At 39.4% G+C, this 26,292-nt stretch overlaps 2 protein-coding genes and 1 long non-coding RNA gene across 4 annotated transcripts; 2 read left to right on the forward strand and 1 right to left on the reverse strand.

Annotated features, from left to right (window-relative positions):
* The first annotated feature begins 220 nt into the window (after positions 1-220).
* Positions 221-6,373, forward strand: tma16 (translation machinery associated 16 homolog). Its single transcript, XM_061718612.1, has 7 exons — positions 221-334; positions 444-547; positions 1,462-1,499; positions 1,590-1,674; positions 1,793-1,941; positions 2,380-2,422; positions 5,003-6,373. Exons 1-7 carry the CDS (start codon positions 332-334, stop codon positions 5,163-5,165), a joined length of 585 nt encoding a protein of 194 aa, XP_061574596.1. The 5' UTR covers positions 221-331; the 3' UTR covers positions 5,166-6,373.
* Positions 4,558-21,856, reverse strand: marchf1 (membrane-associated ring finger (C3HC4) 1). 2 transcript variants are annotated; one of them, XM_061718610.1, is made up of 8 exons: positions 21,355-21,856; positions 14,011-14,064; positions 13,053-13,126; positions 11,421-12,239; positions 10,633-10,813; positions 10,365-10,509; positions 7,060-7,104; positions 4,558-6,956 (listed from the first exon to the last, which is right to left on the reverse strand). In XM_061718610.1, the coding sequence occupies exons 1-8, from the start codon at positions 21,439-21,441 to the stop codon at positions 6,652-6,654; spliced, it is 1,710 nt and encodes a 569-aa protein (XP_061574594.1). In that variant the 5' UTR covers positions 21,442-21,856; the 3' UTR covers positions 4,558-6,651. The 2 variants fall into 2 exon arrangements, with proteins under 2 accessions (XP_061574594.1, XP_061574595.1); XM_061718611.1 differs by lacking the exon at positions 7,060-7,104.
* A 1,233-nt stretch (positions 21,857-23,089) lies between these two features.
* LOC133451609 (uncharacterized) lies at positions 23,090-25,815 on the forward strand. The gene is made up of 3 exons (XR_009783174.1): positions 23,090-23,181; positions 23,296-23,430; positions 25,394-25,815. It is a non-coding gene; the product is annotated as an uncharacterized LOC133451609 (long non-coding RNA).
* Positions 25,816-26,292: the final 477 nt, after the last annotated feature.

Genomic DNA, 26,292 nt, shown 5'->3' on the forward strand with positions numbered 1-26,292 from the left:
TCCTCAGAAAACACATGGGTGACGTCACGGAGGGATTTCCATTATTTTGGCAGTCTATCCTCATGAAGAAAAAAACAACGTTTCTGATTTAGGTGGCTAACCAAGTGACAATGAAAAACTTATGAAAGACTTGTTTGTTCTTCTGCCAAATAAATGAACGAATAGATCATCAAATATATAAATAGACTAGAGTCAGCGAGTGATTTTAACGCGTGGACGCAACGGAACCTTGTAAGTTTACCCGCGACGTGTCCGGGCTCAAGTCAATGACGGACCATTTCCTCCACCGGTTGTCAACAACACAGCAGCCCCACGCGGGTTTTGGGTCAAGATGGTAAAAATCTGTCTCTGCAGTTTATTACGTTTATGAAATTGGTCTTGCGTGTCACTGTTACAGTGAGATAGAAGATTTGGTCTGCAGCGGGTTGATCTTTGTGTTTCAGCCGAAGAGCCAGAAGCAGAAAGCTGCGGAGAAGGTGGTGCACCCGTACAGCAGGAGAGCCGCTTACCTGGCCCGAGAAGAGATCAGGCTGAAGAAGAAAGACAGGTCTGTAGATGAAAACACAGCAAAGATGAGGCGGTTATTTTAAAGTAGTCTGATATTCAAAAGTGGAGTGACTCTGTGGAACAGTTTGGAGCTGGAAATGAAACAAAGTAATAACATAAATCTGTTTAAAAAGAGATACAAAAAACTATTTATAAACAGGTATATGGAAGAGGAAATGGGTTGACAAATAAGGTGGGGAAAAATGGTACATTATTCTTGCTTAAGATATGTTTAGATATTTATGTAGTATATATTATCTGTTGAGAGGGATAGTTGAAATTATGTAATGTATGTTATATATTTATTGGGTATGTAGCACATATATATTTATAGGGATATTTATGTAGTTTATATAGTGTATATTTATATTTAAATAGATGTACATAATAGTTGTATTTTGTAGATATTGATATAATATTTATGTAATATTTATATTGTCTATATACCTATATGGATAATTATGTAATAATAGGCATGTTTACGGAGTATTTATATAGATTATATTCATATGGATATTGTGTAGATATAATAATAGCAATAATGTAAATTCATAGTGTTATAAAGGGGTAGGAACTAGGAAAAAGTGTACACTTCTTCCTACTCCTTTTTTTCGAACATATGTTTATATGAAGATGTAAATGTTTATCTTTTTATTATTATTTTTACTTTAATTTTATGTACATGTTCGAAAAAAATTCAAAAGTATTTACTGAGTGAGCCCTGGCAAATGAATTCAATGATATCAGTCAAGTTAAAACAGTGTAAAAAAAAAAAAAAAACTATATTTGGATTTGAAATGTACTTTTGCTAAGGATATAACTTACAAGGAGTTCAATGCAATGACACTTAAAATCAATAAAGTATTGAGCCTGTTTTGAATGTTTGGGCCACTAACTGTGTTTTTGATGCTGCAGGCAAAAGAGTGAGAAAGCATCACGTCTGAGCAACATTGGTGAGCACGTTTGTCATTCATATAAATACTAAGACACACAATTGCAGTTTAGTAAACTCTTTTTTTCTGCATCTGGGTTTCACATGGCAGGTGAAAAGCTGCTGTGGTTTCAGAGTAATTTGGATTCAACAAAAACAAATTACACAAAGAAAGATGTCTGTGACATCATTGAACAGTAGGAAGCTGTTTTTTGTTTAATATTAAGTTTGTTGTATTTTCACAATACTTGTTTTTTTTCCCCACTTTTGGAACTGAGATGTTCAAATGAGACAAATTCCTTTTTGTGTGTTCAGGTACCTTCACAGATTTGATTTGGAGCTAGAGCAGATTGAATTAGTGAATGGGATCAAGGGTCGACAAGGTCGTCTCCACAGCTCCAGAGAGTCGGTCATCAAACAGACTATTGAGCGTGAACGGGCACAGTACGACGGTGTCGGCTTTGGTGAGTCCAGTTCATATGTTGCTGTATCAAATGAGACTAGACCATTTTTGAAAAGCCACTATATATAGTAATACCACTTCTGACCACATGTACTGTAGTGAACATTGGAAGTAGATCACAGCTACACTTCAATGTAATACCTTTGCATCTGTTCTTGTCTTAGGGAAAGTGTGTGTGTGTGTGTGTGTGTGTGTGTGTGTGTGTGTGTGTGTGTGTGTGTGTGTGTGTGTGTGTGTGTGTGTGTGTGTGTGTGTGTGTGTGTGTGTGTGTGTGTGTGTGTGTGTGTGTGTGTGTGTGTGTGTGTGTGTGTGTGTGTGTGTGTGTGTGTGTGTGTGTGTGTGTGTGTGTGTGTGTGTGTGTGTGTGTGTGTGTGTGTGTTCTCCACCAGTCCTCTTTGACAGACTGTGTCCATACTCTTGCTGTCTTTCATGTTCTCAGAGATCCCAGACATCATGAATGCCAAGCATCTGAAAACATTTAGGTGAGTGTTTGAGGTTCACCTACTTGACAGTGACTTAATCACAATGCAACATTTAACAGAATGACATGAACCAGCGGGCGACTCAAGTTCAATTTTAAAGCTGATTTCGTGCATGATGCAAGTCTAAAGTGGTTTCCATGAAGTTTGGGGAGAAAGGATACATAAACATTAAAATTGAGCTGATGCATCTACAGAACTGGATAAACCTTCAACAATGTCACCAGTAGGTTTCCTAAAGTGTTTAACTTAAAAAAAATAAAATAAATCCTAGTTCTTAATTCATAATAACTCAGCTGTCAAGTTAAAAGTGATGACAGCTAGATGTTTGATAGTATAGATATCAACACAGCTGTTGCACAGAAACATATTTGAACTAGGTTGTCAGTCGATGTTATTTCTGCTACGAAGTTGGACATTTGATTATAGCGGACAATAGAAAATCGTCTCACCAAAGGAGCGGACACCTAGTGGTCATTTGAGGAACCGCAGGTTTTTTAAAGGTCTGCGTTGGCGTCAGACTGGTGTTGTGGTTGTAGCTCCTAGTTTCCAGCAGGGGGCAGCATCGTGTCAACCTCCAGACAGGTTTTCAGTGAACTCATCCCATCCAAGCGGAGCTCCGCAGAGAACAGTGTTGCTCAGCATCTAGACATTTTTGCGGATGTCTAATGTTTGAATTTTGAATTCGTGCAGCTTTCTGTTTTTAGGGGTTTTCATTTTCTGCATATCATTTTGGCTGAAAACAAGAAGGAGCATTTCTAAGTTTTTTTTGTTTTTTTTTGGTTTGTCATTTTAAGATGCCATAATAATTATGGAAAACTAAGACAGGTAGCAGATGGTCTTTGAGTACTGTGATTAATTTGATTATGCCACCAGCTGTTCAAGGTCAATGGTATCAGGCTTTCAGATCGTGGACCTTTTTTTTTTTTTTTTGTCTTTTTCTTTTTTTGGTCACAGGTTCCAAATGTGCAAACAGAAAACACTTCAGTTAATCAGTGGTCATTGTATACCTTAGGGGAAGAGGGAGGGATAATTTGGTGTAAAAAGCTTGTGCTTAAGGGGCACGGCGCAGCTGGTAGTGTAGCCGTCTCACAGCAAGTGCACGTTAGTTCCCCCATGACTTCAGTGCCCACACCCTGGGTGGGGTTGGCGAAAGGGCCTTTCTGTGTGGAGTTTGCATGTTCTCCCTGTGTTCCCTTGGGTAGCTAATGTGAGCTTCCCTCACAAAAACATGCCCCCTCTGGCCAACCGGGGCGCCAGATAGGGTGGGGAGGATCCAGCCGGAATAACGTGCTACGTCAGGCCGGAGAAGCCCCATCCTGTCTGGTGAAAAGATGCGGCCTGCTCACTCTTCAGGATAAGAAGTAGACCTGAGCTCAGCAGGGCCCTCCCGGGGTTGGTAGAGGGGAGCAATGCCCAGGACTGCAGCTTAGGTAGAGCACTGGGTGATGAAAATGGGAAAAAAATCGGGGATAAAAACAAAAACACTTGTGCTTCGGTTCACATGTGAGAGAAGAGACAAGGGAAGGTAATACCAGCCTGTCAAGATAACAACGCAGGTGAAAACAAATGCAGAGTAGCAGAGCTGGTAGTTGCTGCTTCCCTATAAAATCTAAATCTAGTATAAACATTTCATAAGAAATATAACAGTACAGGCTACTACTGATAAACTGATGCATTTTATAATTAACTTTATGTCAGTTCAGATTAAGCTTCTAGTGACAAAAAGTAAAACCATTTATAACAGAACATAGTTTTTTTTAATTTCTAATTTCACTTCTTTTTTTTTTTTTTGTCCATTTTCCATTACTGGAGTAAACAGCTTTTTCCTCTTAATTTTTGACCACCTGCCAAGATAAATCTGATGTTCTACAGCAGCAGAAAAAGCACCATATGGCCGTCTTTAATCCATGCAGGGCCATCATTTACCTGTGTCCCATCTGGAAGTGTTTGTTGTAAAAGAAACATTTTCAGTCACTACCTTAATAGGTCACATTAAATCATTTGAAAAAGTAAAACCTAATTAAACTTGTCACATTAAGAAATGACACACGTGCAGTTAATGGTGCGATGTAACTCAACATATTCATCTGTCTTGATTGTACTGGTAAAAGATTACTGAGTCATTCACAGTTCAGCTGACATAAATATATTTTATTAGGACAAAAGTGCACAAATGTAACAGTAGAGTTGATATTGAGCAACATCTTTAGTGTTAGAGATCCGTACATGTTCTTGACGTTTACTCGACCTCGTACCCAAGAGCTCTCTAACAGATGTGTCAAGAACAGCTGGATTTTCAGCACTTCAGCACAGATCCATATTAAAACCTAATGCTGTGATAACCTTCTGACAAATTGTCACGGTATTATTTAGTAACTGAGAGCAGAGCAAGACTGGTATTCGTCACTGGTAGTCTCTCAAACACCAGTGACCCAGCATGTAACAAACACCATCTTAGGGATGTCAGTAATCAAGTCTCCACAGCTGATAATATTTAAAAAGAAAAACAAATCACAATGTGAACTTTTAAATGGATTTTGATTGTGAGATATGTTGAATATTTGTGTATCGTCATTGCAGAGAGTGGACTGGAGATCTGAAGAAACTTCCAAATATCAAACTGCGAAAGGTTTCAAATAAATCCCCGGACACAAAAAATGAAGCTGAGGCGACAGAAGAGGCTGAAGATGATTTGGACAATGAGGAAGTGGATGAGGCCGTGGAGATGTCAGACTCCCAGTGACGGTCACCTTTGCATGAGAGTCTCTGTGGATCTTGGACATTAACTATCCTTAAATAAAGATTTGTATTCTGTATCCAGACATTGATGTTAAAACAGCTTCTCTGGGTAGTCTACATTCATTTTTTATTGCACAGACAAAAATAGTGTTGTATGTAACCTGCACGGAGCTAGAAAGAGTTCTAAGATGTTATAGCGAATTTAAGACACAAAGAAAGGAAATTTAAAACCTGTAGAAAAGAACGATAAACCAAGACAATCACGACTATAGTCTAACAGAAAAACATGAACAGATGGCAACCATGAACTTTCTAGTTACATTAATGTGTAATAACTGACCTCCGGGGCCCTACAGCTGCAAAACATCATCATTACAAACGGATTACTAGTTGGTATATTTGAACAATTATTGAGTATTTTTTCTGTGAAAGTCAACCTCAAAATATTACAGACTTTTGACTGATATACCAGTAGATATTTAGTTTGAATAACTGTTTCTCTCCTTGTTATATGCCTCTTTGGTGTCTGACTACCTGATTGTCCAGAACCACCGTTATGGCCTCAGTATGCTTCAGACAAAGTGCTAGTCGGATCATCTCCACACCATTTTCTTTTTTTTTTATACACATTTTACAAAACTTATGTTTTCTTTTTCATTCAGATACAAGTGCCCATTTTAGTTTTTCTCAGGCTCTAATAAAAATGCTTTTGGGGTGAAGTTTTGGATCCGTTACACCCAATCAGGAGGTTTATGAGTTTAAGAGACTCAACAAAGTCACTTTAGCAGTTTGGAAATTCTTAAGTGGAGGATTTGGATCTCATGAGGATGAGCCTGTTGCATATTTAAAGAAAAAGAAAAGCAGGGCTGATCAGGGTGTGAGGTTCTGAGGTGTATCAGAGTATGGGACATGCTTGATCTGAGGCCATTTAAAGTGCACAGCACTGGGAGAGGTGTTGAACCTCTCACAGTAACATAGAAGCCTTCCTTACTCATTAATTACTCAACTCCATGGTACGGTTGTTGCTGGATTTACAGTTCTGCATGCCTCTCATCTTTCCAAACTCGTTGAAATATTTTCACTACTTGACACAGTCTTGAAGCATATTGAGACCTTGAAGTAGATCGCATCCACAGGGCTTTCACAAGTTTCACTTATGTCAGTGCTGGTTTTAAAAAGTGCATACAAATAAACTGGCAGTTTACCATTTAACCAGTCTTCACAGTCTTTCCTCGCTTTTTTTCATGTCCTTCCCCGCACTTCTGTTCACACCTTTCATATTTTGTACTTTCACATCACCACAAGCACCGGAGCTTTCAGTTTTCTTGCATAAGTGAAAAACCGGATCCGTTCTCTTCAAAATCATCTGTTGCATCTCAAGATCAGCCCTCTCTGGAGCTGAGAAAAACATTAAAATGCTGCACAGGTCTAAATCACACCGGCTCATCTTGTCGGATGCAGGGTGTGATTAATCTGATCTGGTGAATCGGTCAGACGGGGTTTTGCGCCGGTGCCACCGCAGCCTCCACGGACATGTCGGAGTCCACCTGTGCCTCTGGAGACGGGACGGGGGCTGGGGAAACCGGGACCTCCACGGTTTCGTGCCTGCCGTTGCTCATGGTGCTGTGCAAGTTTTTCTCTGGGCAGTTCTGCACGGTGATGATGCGGTTGAAGGCCTTGAGGCGGCGCCAGAGCTGCAGGTAGACTTTACACTGGATGTACATGAAGATGAGGCCGCCTGTAAAGCCAATGCCCACCACGATAAGCTTGGTCCAGAAGGGCCACTCGATTATACCTGTGGACAGACACACACACACACACACACACACAGCTGCTGTCAGTAAGCCTGCAGGACGTTTGAGGCGTCACGATGGTGGTGTGTGCAGAGCTGTGCTTACCCTGCTCCGAATAGAACTTCTGAAGTGAAACTCTCCATAACTCGTCTGCAATCAAGAGTGAGTGTAATTTCTCTTTATTCTTTTAATCTCTTCATTAAAATGCTGTACTCTCTCTTGAACATAATGTAGCTATGTGTCCTGTTTTTAATCTCATTTTTTTTAAACGTTATCACAACACACCACACAGAACACATCAGCCCTGAGGAGTCTGTTCTCACTTCATTAATGAAAAACAATATTAGTCTTATGTGTAAAACTACTCTATAAAAGGTACTTGAGAGTTTATGAACCTGTTTCAGTTTTCATTTCTAGATAAATGGTACCGTACTTAAAACCACAGATTTCTTATTAAAAAAAGTAATCAAAAAATTGTTTGTTCATTTAGGAAAATGATCAAAGACTATGTGGGCTTTTGCTTCCTGTATCTGGTGCGTCAGTTGCAGAATGATGCTGGTGAATGCATCAGACACAGCGCCGCCCTCCTGCTCTTTCCCAATAAGAATCTATCGTTTTCTGCTTCTTTTTTTTTGTAGTTTTGCATGATTTGGCCCATTACCGTAATCAAAAATCCTGCATTACTGAAACTGTCTTCTTCTACTCAACTCCTCCTCCCACTAGTTTCAGTTGACAACCCTGTAATACCCAAATAGTTTTCTGAAGTTTGGAACTTTTTGCATGCAAGGTTTCAGTTGGCGTTGTTCGTTGTTGTGGTATTGAGGTCAGAGGCAGTGAATGTTTAAATTTGCACATCTTAACAGGTGGTTTCTGAGTTTCTCCTAAAGACCAACACTGCAGCTTTTATCTGGATTTAAATGTTCATGTTTCATATTATGAATAAGGAATTTTACACAAATAAATGAACATTTGCAGATCCACACTGATCCGACAGATCTCACATGAAAACACAGGTAACTGACAGCTTCTACAATGCTATTAAAATGTAAGTGGTTAACCTTTAAAAACCTTTGTTAACGAGAAGCAGACGTGACTTAGGGTTGGTGAGTTCAAATATGCCACGTGCTGTCAAACACCTTAATTACAACCATTTATTTTCATATTTAGCAAGTCCAAATACGTGAGAAGTCTGAAGTCATTGAGGTTACATTTGAAATATTTCAAAGGTGTGACTGAATTTTGTGAATGCAGTGAGCATGCTTAATCAAAATGACCACCGTAACAGTAAAATTACAGACTTCGATTTCTCTCCAATTCTTCAAAAACACCTCAGATATAGAAAATTGTTTCTTTAAATTCTGTGCAGGATATATATAATGTGCAGAGGGACACCTGACAGACACCAATGGAGATTTACAGTACCAGTAAAAAGTTCATGGACTTTTTTTTCTTTTCCTTTTGGTTCATTCTGAATGTCAAACTTTCGTCTGGTACTGTATTACTGCACGCTACAATCACGTTTTACTGGATTTGGAAGAAACAAGAAAACAAGAAGCACAGCACAGAAGTAAAACATCCAGAGTCAGACAGGTGTGAAGATCAACAGGTGAACCCTGTGGGGTTCTGGCCACCAGTTTTAGTGGTAATCGAGTTTTAGTGGTAATGAATCATCAGTAAGGAGGTGAAAATGCATATTTAGGGCCCGAGCACTTGCAGTGCGAAGGCCCTATTGTATCTGTAGGAATTCTTCTTCTTCTTCTTCTTCTTCTTATTGTTCTGACAAAATGAAGGCCTTTTTGCCCCCCTAAACATGCCCAAAAAGTCACCAAATTTTGCATGCAAGTCAGGCCTGGCGAAAAATTTGATATTTAATGGTTTGGATTTAATGGGCGTGGCAAAATGGCTCAACAGCTCCCCCTTGAAAACTTTGTGCCTCAAGCCCGACAATGCGGTTTGTCGTACATGCACGAAAATCGGTACACACCTGTATCATGGCGCAACTTAAAGAAAAGTCTCTGGGCGTCATGTCGAGAAACCGAACAGGAAGTCGGCCATTTTGAATTAATCGTGTAATTTTGGCGAAATTTATGCATTCCTTCGGCAATTAATACGGCCCGAACCGTAACGTGCACCCAGGTGTGTTATACCTCTAAATGTGCGTCTCCATCTTGCGACTACGCGCATTACTTTTCTCTTTCAAAAGTGTTACCGTGCCGACGCTAGACGCCAAAAAGCGCGCCTCCCCTTCATCTGATTGATCTCCAAAAGTCACCAAATTTTGCATGCAAGCCAGGCCTGGTGATAAATTTGATATTTCATGGTTTGCATTATTGGGCGTTGCCTAACGGCTCAACAGCGCCCCCTAGAATACTTTTCTCTGCCATAACTTTTGAATGGTTTGACATAAAGAGTCGTGGGTGGTGTCATGGGACTCGGTATTGAGTCCTTGACCATAATTGGTGAAAATTAGCCCCGCCCCTTCTCCTGATTGGTTGTCCCTATTTCCTGCTATAACATTTGAATGTTTTGACATAGAGAGTCGTGGGTGGTGTCATGGGACTCTGTAATGAGTCCATGAGCTTCTTTGGCCTTAATTAGCCCCGCCCCTTCTTCTGATTGGTTGTCCCTTTTTTCTGCTATAACTTTTGAATGGTTTGACATAGATAGTCGTGGGTGGTGTCATTTCTGATATGCTTATGGGGGGCGGTGGCCGTGAGTGCGAGGGCCAGTTCATCGCTGCTTGCAGCTTTAATTGTGTTTGGAATTGGTTCTATTTGAATACCGTGTAGCCTCAGATTCAACGCAAGCTATAATTCTCTTATTGTTAACCCCATCCCTCCGTATCCACCTATTGCTGTTCAGGGTCACGGGTTCCTCTGGAGGTTAGGAAAGGCAGGGGAACACTAAGTGATTACTTATTTCCATCTATACTTTAGCAACGTATATTCCCTTTAAGGAGTCATAAGGTGTTACTGAATTAAACTAAAAATTAACATGTAACATTGAAGTTTCATCAAACCTTTTACATGTCTGCCACAAAGATTAGAAGCTGCCATATACTTCTTCAAAATACAGCTGCAGAGTGGCAGAAATAGACCTTAGGATCTAGTGTTTCTCATCTATAAATTCAAACTTGTGCTCTATGCTCCCATAGTAGGAATTCAATGACCAATTCAACAACCAAAACCTTTTTTTTTTTAGCTGTTGATATATTAACTCTCTGATTAAGCTTTATTGTTTGTTTAATACGGTAAGAAATCGCATCAAACGTGGTGAGTGTGAAGGAAACCCCACAGGGTAACACTGAACTGCCCGTCTTTCTGCTGCTTCACTAAAAACTAAAGGTCTCAGACTTCACTCTGCATGTTTCTGCTACGGTATGTGAGTAGGAGACGTAGGAAAGTACTCACCGTTCCTCCCAAGTCTGAGCTCTTCAGTCGTTCTCCTCACCAGAATGTAAACAGACCACAACATACACACTATTGCTATCAGGTGAAACAACACTGAACAGAAGATCTTTCTCCTTTCACTCTTGGTCATGTGCAGCTCCTCCCACTGCAAGATGGAGAGATGGAGGCAGGACAGATGGAAGGAGAGAAAGAAATTGTGTTCATAAGTGTAGTTTGAAACTGTTGTCTTGATGTTAACAAATGGGCATCGTTACGAGGATCTGCATACCGTGTTTAAAGGTTTGAGCCTCGTCTCCATGATGAAGTCAAACTTGCAGAGTTCACAGCAGCGAGTGTCTGAGGACTTGATCCACTGGTTGAGGCAGTCCTGATGGACAAAGCTCAGGCTTCCTGTGCAGTGACATGGTGTTATTAGAGGGCAGTCGTCATCCCCCTCGCAGTGGCAAATCCTTAATGAAAAACACAGGAGAGATGTATATTGATAAGAGAAAAGAAATAATGGGGAGAATTTTCTGTTTTCATTCTTCCTGTTTTGTATTTGCCTTTCTGCCAGTTATTCCTCTACGTCAGTGATTCCCAACCTGTGGGCCGCGGCCCCCTGGTGGGCCGCGAAGGTATTGCAAGTGGGCCGCCAAATCATTTCCAAAAAAGTATGATTTTTGTGGGGGGGAATATAATTATATAAAAATATACAGAATCATTTTTTAAATGTTAAAACTCAGTTATGTTTAAAATGATATTAAAAATGATTAAATATTATTTTCATTATTTTGTTTTGTTTTCCTTCAAGTATTAGATATGTGACAAGCAAATGAGCGATAGGAACTTTTGTTGTTATCGGTCGGACCACTTTGCAGCGGGACTGCATTGCACTTGACTTACTTACGTTTGATGCTGATACCTTTCAATAAAAAAGTGCTCTGAGAACGCATTATATGGCCTTTGTATTTATTGGGTCGGAGGTGGGCCGCGAATATTTTTGAGACATAAAAGTGGGCCCTGAGTTGGAAAAGGTTGGGAACCACTGCTCTACGTGATTGGTGCTCACACACTAACCTGCAGACCTCCAGCTCAGAGTCCTCTGAGCAGTGTCGCAATGAGGTCCCATTCATACCGCAGTGTTTCTGTGGTGTGGGCACTGACATGTCCCCACCACCAGACCCCCTCTCCTGGTATCTCTTAGTGATGAGCTCCTCGCCATCTTCTGCCAGTGAGGAGCTGCCTCTTGGGCTCCTTGACTTGTGGCTCTGCTTCTCTTTCTCTCTGCTCCGTGATCTCTCCCTCTCTGACACACGGCCTTCTCTCTTCATTGAACTCGTGATCTGGTGCCGCTTCTTAAGGCCGTTGCTGTCTTCCATCAGATGCTGATTCTCCTTCCCTTCATCCGAGCCTACTGACTGCAGCTCCATTAACTCGGCTTTGTCTTCTCCTTTACGGCAGTTTGTTGCATCTCTCTCTCTGCTGCTCACGCTGCGCCGGCGGGCTCTTCGAGCTTTCTCTTTGCTCCAGCTACGGGAGCCACGGCCCGCTTCTTCCTCGGTGGAGGAGTCGGAGTGGGGGGCGCCGGAGCAGCGGAGGCGGGGAGCGAGCTCCCTGCGGTTCCTGAAGGAACGCTCTCTCTTCTCGCCCAGCTCGGCGCGCTCAGAGCTGGGGCTGCGGTCACTCTGCTCCTGTCGGCCGTTGGCCTCCACGCAGTCCACGGTGGTGCAGCTGCTCCTCTTACGCCGGTGACGCCTCTTCACCTGCTTTTTCTGGGCCTGAGCCGACGAGCTCACCGCTGTGCTGGCGACCGTCATTGCAGGGTTATTGCGTGTGTGCTTGTTGTGTTTGCGGGACTCAGAAGCATCTCCCTCTAACCGGGTCTGCTGGCCAGAACTAAACACACACAGACACATGCAGATGGTCATGAGTAAAGATGGGTTAAAAAAAAAAAGATGGAAAACACATGAAGAAAAAAAAAACTACTGTATATCTTTTTACTCATGTTTCCAAATGCCCATCTATGTCATCTAGTCCTGTAACACAATAGTAAATAAAACCTGCACTACTTTCCTCTACTGCGATGTAAAGAATTTCAGTTAGCAAAGTTGTAATCCTTGTTATACATCACATTTTCTTCTGACTTATGGAAATGTTGTGATTAAAGAGATCTATTTCCTGTTTCAACATTTAAAAATAATATATAAATGTGAAAAACCTCTACACTTCATCCAATTATACTTTATATTGTAAGCAATTTATAGTGTCAATCATTACTAATCCAAAAGAAATGACTGTTCCAAAACAGAAGATAAAAGACACGGAAAATGAGTCAATGACACAAATGATGAGGAATTATGGGATGAACTGAAATGCCAAATGGCAGCTGAGGCACTCACACACTTATTATTGTCCGCTCTTCTGTCTGATAGTTTTTCAGCTCTGTGGACTGAGCCTGTCAATCAAGTCGCTAATAAGTTGGAGGATTTCAATTCTGCATCACCGTGGACACCAAAGACTTTCAGCATCCATTTGAAGTTTGTTATGCCCTGAAGGTGCGGCAGGCGATACTAATTCAGTCTCCAACGCACTGGAGAGGAGACTAAACTCTGCATACTAATTCAACAGAGACAACACTGACCGTTTTTACTTTACAAACACCACAGTTTCTTCTGCTTCAACTGTGTTCCTTGCAGAGAGCCGTCTTACCTACATATGTCCTGAACCGATGGGGTTATCGACGTCCTTGAGGCCGTGGCATGTGCAGCTGTGGTGTTGCTCGCCTGAAACAACCAACATCCTCAGTTTAGCTCCAGTGCTCCCAGGCAAATACAAAAATATGTCAAGAGTGTCCAGTATAACCATAGAATTTGAATATTTTATTTAAATGTGCTGTATCTGCTGTGGTTGTTGTTTGATTCAAGCATGAACATTTCCTTCTTGGGCTGAAGTAGATCCCCAACACACTGGGAGGATTTTTATGAAAGACTTCACAGTGTATTATACTGTACACAGAAACAACTAAAACTCAAAGGGTTTGCAGCACTCCCCCGATATGTAGTATTTACATAAAAAATACTGTAAATACTATAAAGTATCATTTATTTATCATTTCCACAATAATGATCATTTGTTTTTCATACATGTAGTTTCCTCCAATGCACCCGCATTCAAGAACCAGTGAAGATGATGATTTGTGTTAAAAAGCTTTTTTTTGTCCAAGTGTTCATTTTTTCATCAATTTTTTCATCTATCAGCATAAGGGAAAAAATAGAGTTTTATTTCTCTCTGCATGATAAATAAAGATGATGTATATTGCAAGAAAGTAGTCTCTCCTTTTAGCTCAGCTTTGGTTTCAAGCATTTCCTAAAAAGGTTTGTGACTAATTAGGTGCCGATGTTACTGATAGATGCCATTTTCTGTTAAGAACTGAGTTAAAAGCTCTGATATATTCTGTATATTTGATGCAAAAAATGTCGATCAGTAAAGCGTAACTCATGAATGTGGTGCGTGTAACACTCAGAGAAACCTTCCTCTACTGTGTATTCATGATTTGCATGCGTTTGTTTCACCCTGACACATGGGATCCTTCTTGGAAAAGTGAATCACAATATCCACAATATAAACGTTTCCCTGAATCTTGGCTCTGTGAATATTTGACAGTTACCTTGGAGATGTTGCTGTGTCGGCTCCCCGAGCGCCCAGGTGCCTTCCTGCCCTGCTGTGAGAAAGAGAGACAGAAAATCATTAGTCAAAAAACACAGAGGCAAATGCGATGTTTTAAATTCACGGGGAGGTTGTACACACCCAGGTTTTAAAATCATCAGTTTCTCTACCAGACACAAAATATAATTAAATTAAATATATTATTGAAAAAAAAAACAAGTATTTCCCTGTACTTATGTCAACCAAAGTTGAGGACTCTTTAATCTCATAAGCTTTTAGTCCAAATCAGCAGCATAAAGCAATGGAACAATTTAAAATGTCAAGAGTCAGGGGTGATCTTTTCAAATGTCACAATTAGTAAGATATTCTCATTGTAAGAAGATTGTTTAATTTTCAATCTGCTGCCAGTTTCACCCTTTTAAATGAAAATGCTGCTGTTACCTTTCAATTGAGATTTCCAGCTGTCCAACATCTATGACATCAGTAAAATATGAGAAATGTGGGTTCATTTTATACGTTTAACTTTATTTCAAACTAAAGACAAACTATGGATGCCAATGTTCTGAGTCTGATATGAAAGAAATGTTACTGAAACTGTTCTACAGTTTCTGAGTTGAGTGATCCTGCTGTATTTACTATTTAAAATACCGAGTTAGAGGTAGCATGACCTTGCTATTTCACTGTGACCTAAGCCAAAGCTTGCAATCCTATAATCTGGCTGTCCCGCTACATGGGCATGATGCTGCCCTGCAATGTGTTGCTATTTTAAGCCAACTTAAGGCACTTTTCTTGAGAACTTCCCAGAGTGCCGATCATCTCAATTCAACTGCCAGGCCTTGATCTCTACCGTTATTGTCTTGTCTCAGTTCTTTCCTGCAGCACTTTACATATTCTCAGTTAAAGGTGATGAAGTTTGGACGTATTGAGTGATGTGGCAAGTTATTTCTAACTAATGTTTGAACACTACTGAGTCAAAACATTCGTCAAAGGTTTTCAAATTCTTCTCAACCAGTCCAAGTGACATTGATGTTTTATTGCATGAGCAGTCTTGTTTTAATCCATCATTTTCTGTGTTCTCTGGTTGCTGTTTTTGTATAATGCCATCAAGCAAATACTGAAAAATATCAATTCACTTTGTCTTCAAGAAAAATATTTCTTTTGAAATTGGTATTTCTTTTGTCCATGTGTACCAACAAATCAAGTTTAGTTACTGGATTCAAATAAGTGAAATAACTCATGTTTTCAACCCTGAAATACATGAGTTGATGGTGCTTATGGTGGCTGAGGGGATTTGGTCCCCACAGTGTGAAGTAGTTTCCTTCTCTACTCTGGTCTTTAAACGTTAACGTATTAAAATCTCTTAGCATCTGTCTGAACATAGAATATTGAAATTTGATCTTATGTAGTTTTAAAAGTTCAAAGTCTATTCCTCTATAAATGAGAATTTGGAACTGGTTTAATAGGAAACTGGTTGAATACTGTTCAAATTATTTTATCTACATCAATACCGTTGGCTTTTATGCCCGTCACATAGTTGATGGTACTAGGGTGGTTGGATTATTCAAGCCTTTCTCCCAGTACTGTGTATTCACTCACTGTTGCAATGCATTATTGATATTCCTCTTAACAACCAATCAGAGAGGAGTGTGAATAAACCCCTTACACACAGACACTCACCATCAACAAACATCCAAGAAATAAAAGCTAAATGCTGTAACAGTTTATTCCCAGGATGCACATAGTTGTCGATGCTTTTCTTTTAACTAGGGTTTGAGGGTTTGAGAAGCTGCAACATCCCAACTTTCACTCATATATTGGATCTAAATGGGTTAAATGGCCAGAATGATCAAACGTGGGCAGATTGATGGTTAATCCTGTTGAAAATAATGTGGCGATGGACAGTACAAGTCTCCAGTCCATTACAAGGTTGACAGATTGAGAGGAAAAGACAAGCAACAATACATCATTAATTTACAAAAACCAATCAACTAAACAACAATACTTTTGGACTGTTGGAGGAGGCTGCAGGATGTGCAAACACGAGAGGTCTTTCCCTTGGATTGAATGAGAACGCTTTTTGCTGTGAGATGATCACGCTAACCAACACCTGTTCAGAACAACAGTATGCAAAAAAACTTTTGCTGTTTGTTACGAAAGATTTACTTTATAAAAAGAACACAAACACAACTCTTAAGACTTTGATATCAATACAGAGAGAAAATGAATGGTGTTCTGGATGAACAAGTTGCAGCAGTGCATAATACATATTTTTATTCCTGTTTGTATTCATAGCATATATACAGATATATATTTTTACATTTGGCAATTAGTATTTACACATAGCAACTGCAGCAAATACAACAACAAACAATATGAATGTTTAAATTTGACACAATTAAGCTTGAAACCTTTAATCTAGTTAAAGAATATGTAAAAAACTTTGTAGCTTTTCTATTTAAACACTGGCGTGTCAGAGGTGTATGGACTTGCATAAAATCACAGTTGCCAGAACACTCTGTGCAAATGGTTAAATAAACAAGAGTGCGTCTCACAAGCAGGAGACTGGATCATCTAAGCTGATCAAGGGATTTTCTGATAGCCACATTTAAATCAGTAGTCATGGTTGGAGTGGAACCAAATGCTCCTCTCAGCCGCCTCCTCCAGGTGTCAGGGGAGGTGGACACATGTACTCAGTCTTGGGCGCACGTTTGTGTGGAGTTTAGTCCTGCAGGACTGATCCACTACTCATCATGAATCAAGAAACTACTAATCCATCAAACCGGCAACGCTAAAACCTTCACCGTTTACAACAAAGTTTTATTTGTGGTTAAAATGATTATTGCAAAAAGATTATTGCATGGGCTCATAAAAAAATAAGTGCAAATATTTTTTCCATTCTTGACTGTTTGAGCATTTTAAATTAAACAAGGCTGAGCTGTCAGCTGGTTGAGAGATTGAGCTTCCACAAACACATAAACCCAAACACATCCCAACCAGCAGCAGCTGCACGTTCACAGGTTTGTCTTTCAAGCTCTAAAACTGTAATTTTATGTCACGTGTGAGAAGTGAGTGTTTGACATGGCCTCATTTATTTGGAGATGAGAGAATTGTTCGTGATATTTCTCTGATGTGCAGAACTCTCGGTCCAAAAGAAGCACAGAATCTGTCAGCTTTGTATGCAGAGAAGCTCGCTCAGATACATCTGAACAGCTTTAGACAAAAGAAAGCAGGAGACGTGGCCAGATTTCACATAAGGGCTTTGAATTAAGCAAATAAATAAGTAAAGCTGATCACAGAGTGCTTCACGATAAAATACAGCAATGTGAATAAAAATATAACAATAAAAAAACGTACAAAAAAAAGAAACATCTGTACATGACACCTAACAGGGCCCTTGTCCTCTGTTGCAACTGATCAGCTAATAACGAAATATTTATATGATTTAAAACACTTGGTAACAAAGCAAAGGCCAACTTACTTTAAATGCATTTTTATTCAGACCTGACACCTTCTCAATGAGACAAAATCAAAAATAAAATGTAATATGTTCAAGCAGCCCACAACCTGTTGCCAGCAGGGGTTTGATTTCATATCTCAGGGCAGCGGTTACAAGTTGGCCTTTTCCATTTTGTTCAACTTCCCCTCGTCTCAACATGTATGATGTTGCAACGTCAGAGATGTGTGGTAAACCCTGGCCACCGAGAGGATTTCATTTCAGCACCTTCACTGGAAATGATGATGAAAATGCTTAAGAAAGGATCAAACTGCTCAACCCCTTTTTAAGTGTAAGAACTGAACACCTGCAGTTGCCATTTTTGAAGTACAAGAAAAACTTAACCAAAATTAAACGAAACATCACCAAAACAACATGCAGTCAAGTCCATCCTGAATGAGGCCCAAACTATAGTTTGGTGCAAAGTTCTTACTGCCTGAGTCTCTGCTCCTCTGCTCATAGTCTGATTCTGAGAGACGGCAGAGACTCTAGTGTGCCTGTGCGAGCACATGTGCATGTTTCTGCAGAGGGGATTAAGGACGTGCCGTGGACTGAGGGATGTATTTTGGTTTTGTACTCTGGCTTACGACCAGAAGCACCTAGAGCCATAATTAGAAGAGCAACCATGAGGAGGCAACTGCATACGTCCTATTTTATTCAGATTTGCTTATCTTCTAAGATAACATTTCTTCCAAGCCACGAAATAACAACAACTTAGTGAAGTTATACGGACTCATTACTGCTGAGGAAGGTTGTGCAGCTGTACCAGGTTGGATTTACAACCTGTAGCTCTTTGCTGCATGCTTTCCCCTCTCATTCCTGTCTCATAACTCTCAATACAGGACACGAAATCCAGAAAATCTTTTACTTAAAAAGGCCTTGAGATATTTATGACATCAAAAGTGTCTTAAAAAGTGTGTTAGGTCACACCATGTACCAAAGTGGACAAATGAAAATGAATGAAAAAAAAGAAATCATCCCCAGTCATGCTCAGGGCCAAAATATTCAAAGTTGCTGTACAAGCAGGAAAAGAAGGACAATGCAACACAGAGGATACTGAAAAACCAATAAATAGTTTTCAGACAAACATAAACACAGATCTGTTGCAGAGAGTACGCCTGTCTGAATAAACGAGTTTTGGAGGTAGAGAATCTGAGTTTTTGATTTGTGGTGGGAAGGTGCTCCATTGAACTAACCAACCTAAAGATCTAACGTGATATGACATCAGTTCCATGACAATGACATGACAATGACTGTCAGGAAATGGATAGAGAGAGGGGAAGACATGCAGTGAAGAGGGACTTGAACCTGCGCTGCCTGCACGAGGAAAACAGCTTTTGTAAATGGCGCCCGCTCAACCCATTGAAGAATCCAGGGCCCCTCATATTTGTATTGTTAACATGAGTATTATTATTCACTTTTTTTCTACATTATTTTATCTTCATCACCAATTTAGATTCCTTGCTTGCACAAACTTTAGATATGAAGGTATGAAAGGCACCTCAATTTTGGAAGATGCTAACGGTAAAATGACAGACCATAAAGCCTGCAGTATTTGTGATATTGATTATAGGTATGAATTAAATTAGCTTGACTTGAGTTAACCATATAGTATTTATAAACTATAAGCTTTACTGCTTTGCCTCGTGGACTTGAATTAAGCATTTAATTGTTGTCATGTTAGCCTTCGGCAGCAATACCCTTCTGTAAATATGCAGAATTTTAAGTCTGTGCAAACAACTTTTATGTAAACCTTCTTCACTTATAAATCTGAAACAGAAAAAAGCATCTTTAGGTGGCATTGCACAAAGGAACTTCTGCAATTTTTAGCTCAGAAGTTCCCCGTGTTGGCGTATCGATGAAGTTCCATTGACAACATTGTCCAAGATGTTCTCTCGTTTGGTCGTGCTCTCATCTTTTCTTCCACCATTAGTCCCTTGAGTCCCTTGTGCCGACCATACACCAGGCAACTCTGAACAAACTTTAGAAAGATTTTTAAAACAAAACAAAAAAGAAAACACTAACAGAACACTCCTTCAGGGCTAAAGACTTTTATAAAGCAAGAGTTTTAAATCACAGACTTAAATTTAGTAATCTTGCAAGGTCACTATTTACACAACTAGTACCAGATGTCTTTGTGAAACAAAGGACAACAAAGCTCCTAATTGGTCACTCACGGTGATTGCGTAATGAAACGACACAGTTTGCATGGCAAGACTTGAAGACATGCAATCACTTCAGAAATCATTGATTTTGTTGTAATGCCAAGATGCAGAAAAGATTCCCTCTGGTTGCCATCTTAAGGAACGAAGGAAACTCCTCCAGATTTTCTTCCAACTATGGAAATTTGTCTTCAACCTTAAAATCACTTGTAGAACTGTTAAGTATAAGGCTGGCATAAGACAACCCAACAGTGTGAGTTTCGTCATTGCCAAAAAAAAACCAACAACATTATGCAGAAACAACTAGGATGGGAGCACAGTTACTTTGGGTGTTTTTTGCCAATAACATTACACTTTTAAAGTTTTACATCACTTTCCAAAAGTCATTTAATATTCCTCCAAATAAAATCTTTGGTTTGCGTTTTGAGTAAGGCCTCTCTGTTTAGAGTTTATACAAACAGCTGCTGGGACAGTGTGGGGTTCAGGTCCTGTCCCGGGAGACTTTGGCTTCTGGTGGGATTAATTCAGCCAACTCTACCCACTACACCACCACCAATCCCTGCCTCTATTTGATTTGATTGGACAGCAAGCATAGCGTTGCCTAAGACTACTGTATATCTGTTTGATACATTTTTGGTTGCATTTTGTCTCCGTGTATTGTCTGTCAACATTAGTGGTAAAATAAAGGCAAAATAAAGGATTTACTTGTAAATTATTTATCAAAATGTATGGTCTTTTTTTCCCATAATGTAGACGTAGAGGGAACTAAGGAACCATGAAACCTGCCGAGACATTATTTATGCTTCTCTGTAGTATGTACATTGTCAGGTGGCCTGTTTTTTTTAGTTTTTTTGTTTTTTTTTAATACTGTGATCATTTTATTTGGTTGACCAGAAAAATAATAGTTTGGACACAACAATTATAGTTAAACTAGAGGGTCATTTCTTTTGTCTTTTTTAAGTGGTCATGAACTATACTTTATGATTTGGCTTGCTTCCAAAATGAATTTTTAGAGATTACAGGAAGTATTTCAAGCATTTAGTTATAATAGCCTACCTCTGGGTAGCCATAAAAAAATGGGTGAATGAACAGCTAAAAGGTCATCAAACCAGTTCCTTGCTACAACTATATCACAAAACACATAAACTGATTCAAGTCCAGCTCAAACCTTCATCAGTTGCTGTTTGAATTGCAGTATAAATATTAACCTGGAAACAACCATCCCACCATTTCCATAATTCTTGGAACCATATTGATTTGAAGAACCCAACTTTTTATTTTTTCAGTGCCATGATGATCTCGTGTCTCATACTGGCATCTACATTTAATCCTCTCTGCTGACAAAGTAGAGCAGCTCAACGCCTGGTGAAGTTATACAGTATGAAGTGAAGCAAAGTTGCGAGATGTGAAGCTGAGATAGACTGTGATGTGACTGAACACACCAAACTTTAACGCTCAATGAGAAATCAGTGATAAAGGATTGGCAAGCACATCCATAATAAACGTGATGGAGCAGGAAATGCTGTCAGCTGGCTCTCAAAGCTGATACAGAGACACTCATACAGGTGCACTGATGCAGCCTGTCCTGCAGCGCAGACATCCACACATATATATTCATATATAAATATGCACAGAGCAATCATTTTATCTGCAGAGGTTTGAGACCAGAATTATATGCTGAGAAACTCACCTCATTCTTGTCTTTGGAGCGAGGCGTGCTCTTGACATTGGTAGCCGCTTCCCTTGCCGGAACCACAGTTATCTGCTGCACTGGCATGTTGCTGTTTCCAAGCAACGTCTCTGTGCTACTCCCGCAGCATTCCCGCCACGCTGCTCCCTCCTGTCCACCAATCTGCGTCCCTGCCTGGAATCCGCTGTCCCATCCACAAGCTGTTCTTAGAGAAATAAGATGTCTCTCCTGGATTGTTCTTCTTTATCAGCCCAATCCAGATCTTCAATAGCAGCAGAGATGGAACGGGATCAGGTCACCGTAGCAACAAGACGACAGCTCTGTAGATGGAGGGGTGTGAGGTAGTCATAGCGACTGGGAAACTACTCAACAGTGCGCACCACTTCCTCCCTTTTCCTCCCCTTCCACCGACTTCCTGCTGAGAGATAAGAGAGGAAGAGTTGAGATGGGTGGAGCAGTAAACATGTTAGGGAAAAGGTGCGTTGTTGTGACATGCGTGTCTGTATGTGTGGATCTGTCCTGGGGGGGTGGAGCCAGGATTTTGCACTTGCTGTATAAGAAGCACAAGGTCCACGAGGATTAGGGCTTAGACTAACCCCAATCTCCTCTTCTGACCAGTGGTGTAGCTAATAAGCTTACACAACTTGTGCACATGTACAGTGCTCACTCAATCTGGTGTGAAATGATGTGTTAATACAAGTGAAGCCAGCTCCTTTACTCTGTCATGTTAAAGCAGAAATAAAGGCACTTTACTCGTCTCAGTTGACACTTGACATGATGTGAAAAACAAACCAAAACCATAAACAGCCACAGTAGTGTGCGTGTGTGTGTGGTCAGGGTGTAATCCTATTTTAAAGTGTCTCAGGTCATGAGGCTTACGATTGATATAAATGGAAAAAGTATATGCTAATTTAAAAGTACTCTTCTATATTTAAAATTACCTTCATGTTCACTTTGATTTTCATGTTATTTAAATTGGCATCAAATGCGTCAAACTGTGTCTCCATTCTTATCTCATACCTGTTGGATTTCCTGAAATCCATGTCACGCTGACACTTCTTATGCAGAGTTCACCAGAAATAAACACCATAAATCATATCAAAAGTATAGTAATCATGTTACGTTGACTTTAGTTAGGCTTTTTTAATGAGAGCTGAGGAGTATGGGCTGAGTACTTGCAAAGACCCTTTGTTTCCAGCAACAACTTTAGTTCTGTAAGCCACCACTAAGAGAAGTGGTCAGATAGCTGTCCTAGATTTCCTCGCCCTCCCACATCCTTTTCACACATGCAAACAAGCATCTGAACTTAAACATCATGCCAATGCCATTTAACACAAACAAAATGAGGAACTCAGAGAACACTTTTTTTATGATAGATTTTTGTGGCAAGCGTAGTTAGTTCTTTAACATTTACTGGGAGGATATGTGCGTATGTATGATGGTGTACATAAATCAATAGGAGTTTTCACAAACAAGTTCTATTGCAAAGAATAGTCATCAGATCATATCACAGGATTTCTTGCAGCAAACAACAAAGTAACTGTTTTGAGTGGAGACTTCTGTTTCTTTCTAATTCTCAATTCTCATTCTCACACACACAAAAACACACACGGCCTATTTATAATTAGAGTTAACTTGAGCTCATCTAAATGCAAGAGAAGATAAATAAGTCAGCCCTCTCTCAGTTTCTTCCTCCCCGTAACTGTGAATAGAGTAGAAAGATGAAAAAGAGAGAGAGACAGGCACACACATCAAACACAGTGTGTGTCATGGTACATGACACTGTTGTGTGATAGCTGGTGTGTAAACGCTCCTGTAACAGACTGGGTGAGTTTTTAATTCTGATTTTGTTTAAGTGTGTGATGATATCTGATCTTTGTGAAGCAAGTTTTTTTTTTTTTTTCTTTTTTTTTTTTAAATGATTTTACTTCCACTGTACAGATCTGGCAGTGGATTTAAGAGAGATGGTTTCTCTAACAACGGAGCTTGAGCTGTTGACGATTGTGTTTTCCATCCTGGTCTTCACCCTCTTCACACTCACCGGGATGATCAAAGAGGAATATCCACACTGGAATGGTACGGATGTTAAAACATGCAAACAAAATCAACCGGGTTTTTGTTTTAATTATTAATTCCATTTGCACAAATGCTTGCTGCAATAATATGTTATCTATCACCGGTACAACATGATATAACATTATCTGGCTCCATCTGTTCCTGTAAAATCTGCACAGGACAGTCAGCATTTATAATGTCTTGTCAGATGTGCAAGTTCGCTATGTCATGTGAACTACTGAAGCTGATATCTTCATGTCTCTCCTTCTGATCTCTGAGTTTGCAGGAAAGCAAAGAAACCAAATAATTCCTTGCAACTTTAGCTCAGAAGTTCCAGCACATTAAAAGTTTACAATTTTGACTGATCAGACCTGAGGACATGTTTCCACTTTGCTTTAATCCGTCTTAAATTTCTCAGAACCTAAGAAGGCAGCTGTTTTTTGGAACATGTTTCTTTTCTCTTTTTTCATAATCTGGTTTTAACTCATGTTCGAGCATGCATCGACAAAGTAAAAATAATTCACTTAGAATATATCTCAGAAAAGAAAAGTGGGCCATAATTCCTCCACAACAATACAAGAAACTGGTCACACTAAACGCTACTGTTTCAATAACTCCAGTAGCAGAAACAACACATCATCAGTAAGGTTTCACTAACCCATCTCACACCAACCTAAACCCAGAGCACCTTCCTTTAATGGGTAAATGGTCTAAGGACTGCTGGGTTCTGCATGATAGGAAGAGACAAAAAAGATGGGTCAAAAAGGGACACCAGCAATAACCTGTTGCCTACTGCTAAAGTTTCTTCTACAGAATACTGAATACAACTTATTCAATTCATTTAATGATTGAGCAGATGGAAGCAAGGAAGTATTCATTACCTTTGTGATAGCTGGCACAACAAACGGAGCTATGGCTTGGAGACGTCTCGTATGGGATCCAGTTGACATGCAGGCTACAACTGGGGACTTTAGATACTTTACTGCCACAAAACTCTAATATGTTTTTCATTTGATGAAGCATCCTTTCTGATGGCGTGGTGCAATATATCATAGTGTTTTTGATCCTCCAAGGTTGTACTAACCTAATCTAAGTCCTAACAACAACACATGCATATAATTGTATTATTTAATTCTCAGTTTAAAGTTTTAAAATGTTGTCTTTTTATAATTAAATTAAGTACGTTAAGGACTTCCGTATCATAACACGTTTATAAAATTATCTCTACAGTGTGGCCACTTTTAGGGATATTAGCTTGTATAAGGAGAGAGGAAACATAAAAACTGTTTGGATTAACCTAAATTGGAACAAAATACTGTACAGTGAGAAAATATTCTCCTTTTCAAAACTTTCTCCATCAACGTGGTTTGTTTAAAAGCCAGATGTTTTATAATTCAAACTTAAATGATAGAAAGGCAGTCATTATTCATTTGAACCACTTTGTAATTACTGCCTAGACCTAACCTTTCCAAGTTCTGTGTTTAAGCTACGACACAAACTAGTTTCCACAGTGAAGAAATACTTACAATGTACAGTATACCCCAGGTATAGTAAATTATTTTTTTCAGTATATTCTACCTTTGTTGATATTCGAAGTACTCATCAATAGTTTTTGGTTTTTAAATTACATTTTAGTGATATTAAAAAACTCCTTGCTTTTAATCTTTACAAAAAATCTCTGAGAGCCATAAATAATTCACTAAACTGCCTGGGCGTGCATTGGTAATAATGATAAGCTTACTTATTTATTTATTTTTACATTTTATGAAAAAATAATTTGTAAAAAAAAAAAAAAAACTAACTTAATAACTAGCTATGTAACTAGTAATCACACCCATTAATATTGTTGTAAAAATATTTTACACTGTACATACATTTAAAATAATAGACTGTTCTTTTTAAATCAGGTCAGGTAATTGTTTGGGAGATAAATTCATTGACAAAACCCAAAACAAATGACTTTCTGTACTTTTTTCCTCTGCAGAGATGAATGTGAAACCACAGAGTGAGGAGGTGACGGTGTGAGGGGCCTGAGAACTGAGGCGGAAACCTCAGAAGATAACGAAATGTTTTTACTGTTCAGTTCCTCAGAAGCACACATTATCAACAGCCTTGAGTCTGACTGTAAGGTTTTATCAGTTCCTAGAACAAAGCCTGTCAGAGTGACCTCTGAACATGCCTGTGTGTGTGTGTGAGTGTGTGTGTGTTTGTGTGCTTTGTTAGAGGATCTAAGGAGTGGCCTACGTTATGTACTGTAAAAAAAAAAAAATCATTAAAGGATCACCTGCTTCCACAAACCAATACAAAACAGTCTCTCATTCCTGCTGTTGATCCTTGTTTGAATGTGAAGACAGGAATAAAAAAAAAAAGAGCTCTTGGAACAGGAACCGATTGTGCAAATCTTCTACCAGTAAGTCCCAAAAACGAACTTATTTTCTTTATATTTTTGTTGAAAATAAAAGTGAGACACGATATCTGTCTCACTTTTCTGTTTCTGAGGAGACTGTTCAAAATCTGGATCAGAACGAAAACGTCAGCTGCTATTAGAGTAATCACTCAAATGATGGTAAAGAAATAAGTTGTGTGTCTTAGTCAGAGACCATGAGATAAGTTTGTGTGGATGTATCTACAGCAGGAAGAAAATGTGTCAATATTCAGCCATCTATGTTATGCGATAATTATTTAAAACTACACAGTCAAACATGATGCTTGTTTGGGGGATTACTTAAAATAAAAATAGTCAAAGGATCACACAGTTATTTACCCTATGCCGTTTCTCTGCAGTCTGGGACCTCCTTTCACTTGATGATTGCCTTCTTTTCCTTAAAATGTCTATATAAAAATTCACATCATAATTAAATGAAACATTTTGGTAGAATATTT

This window comes from Cololabis saira, chromosome 1 (assembly GCF_033807715.1).
Source record: "Cololabis saira isolate AMF1-May2022 chromosome 1, fColSai1.1, whole genome shotgun sequence".
Classification (NCBI taxonomy): Eukaryota; Metazoa; Chordata; class Actinopteri; order Beloniformes; family Belonidae; genus Cololabis; species Cololabis saira.

Excerpts from the sequence above, each read along its gene's own strand:
- tma16 (XM_061718612.1), top strand. Across the intron at positions 548-1,461 it reads AGGCTGAAGAAGAAAGACAG|GCAAAAGAGTGAGAAAGCAT; the intron begins GTCTGTAGATGA and ends TTGATGCTGCAG. Across the intron at positions 2,423-5,002 it reads AAGCATCTGAAAACATTTAG|AGAGTGGACTGGAGATCTGA; the intron begins GTGAGTGTTTGA and ends TCGTCATTGCAG.
- marchf1 (XM_061718610.1), bottom strand. The coding sequence starts at position 21,441 with ATGCCAGTGCAGCAGATAACTGTGGTTCCGGCAAGGGAAGCGGCTACC. Across the intron at positions 12,240-13,052 it reads TCGGTTCAGGACATATGTAG|TTCTGGCCAGCAGACCCGGT; the intron begins GTAAGACGGCTC and ends GTGTGTGTTTAG. Across the intron at positions 6,957-7,059 it reads GAAGTTCTATTCGGAGCAGG|GTATAATCGAGTGGCCCTTC; the intron begins GTAAGCACAGCT and ends GTCTGTCCACAG.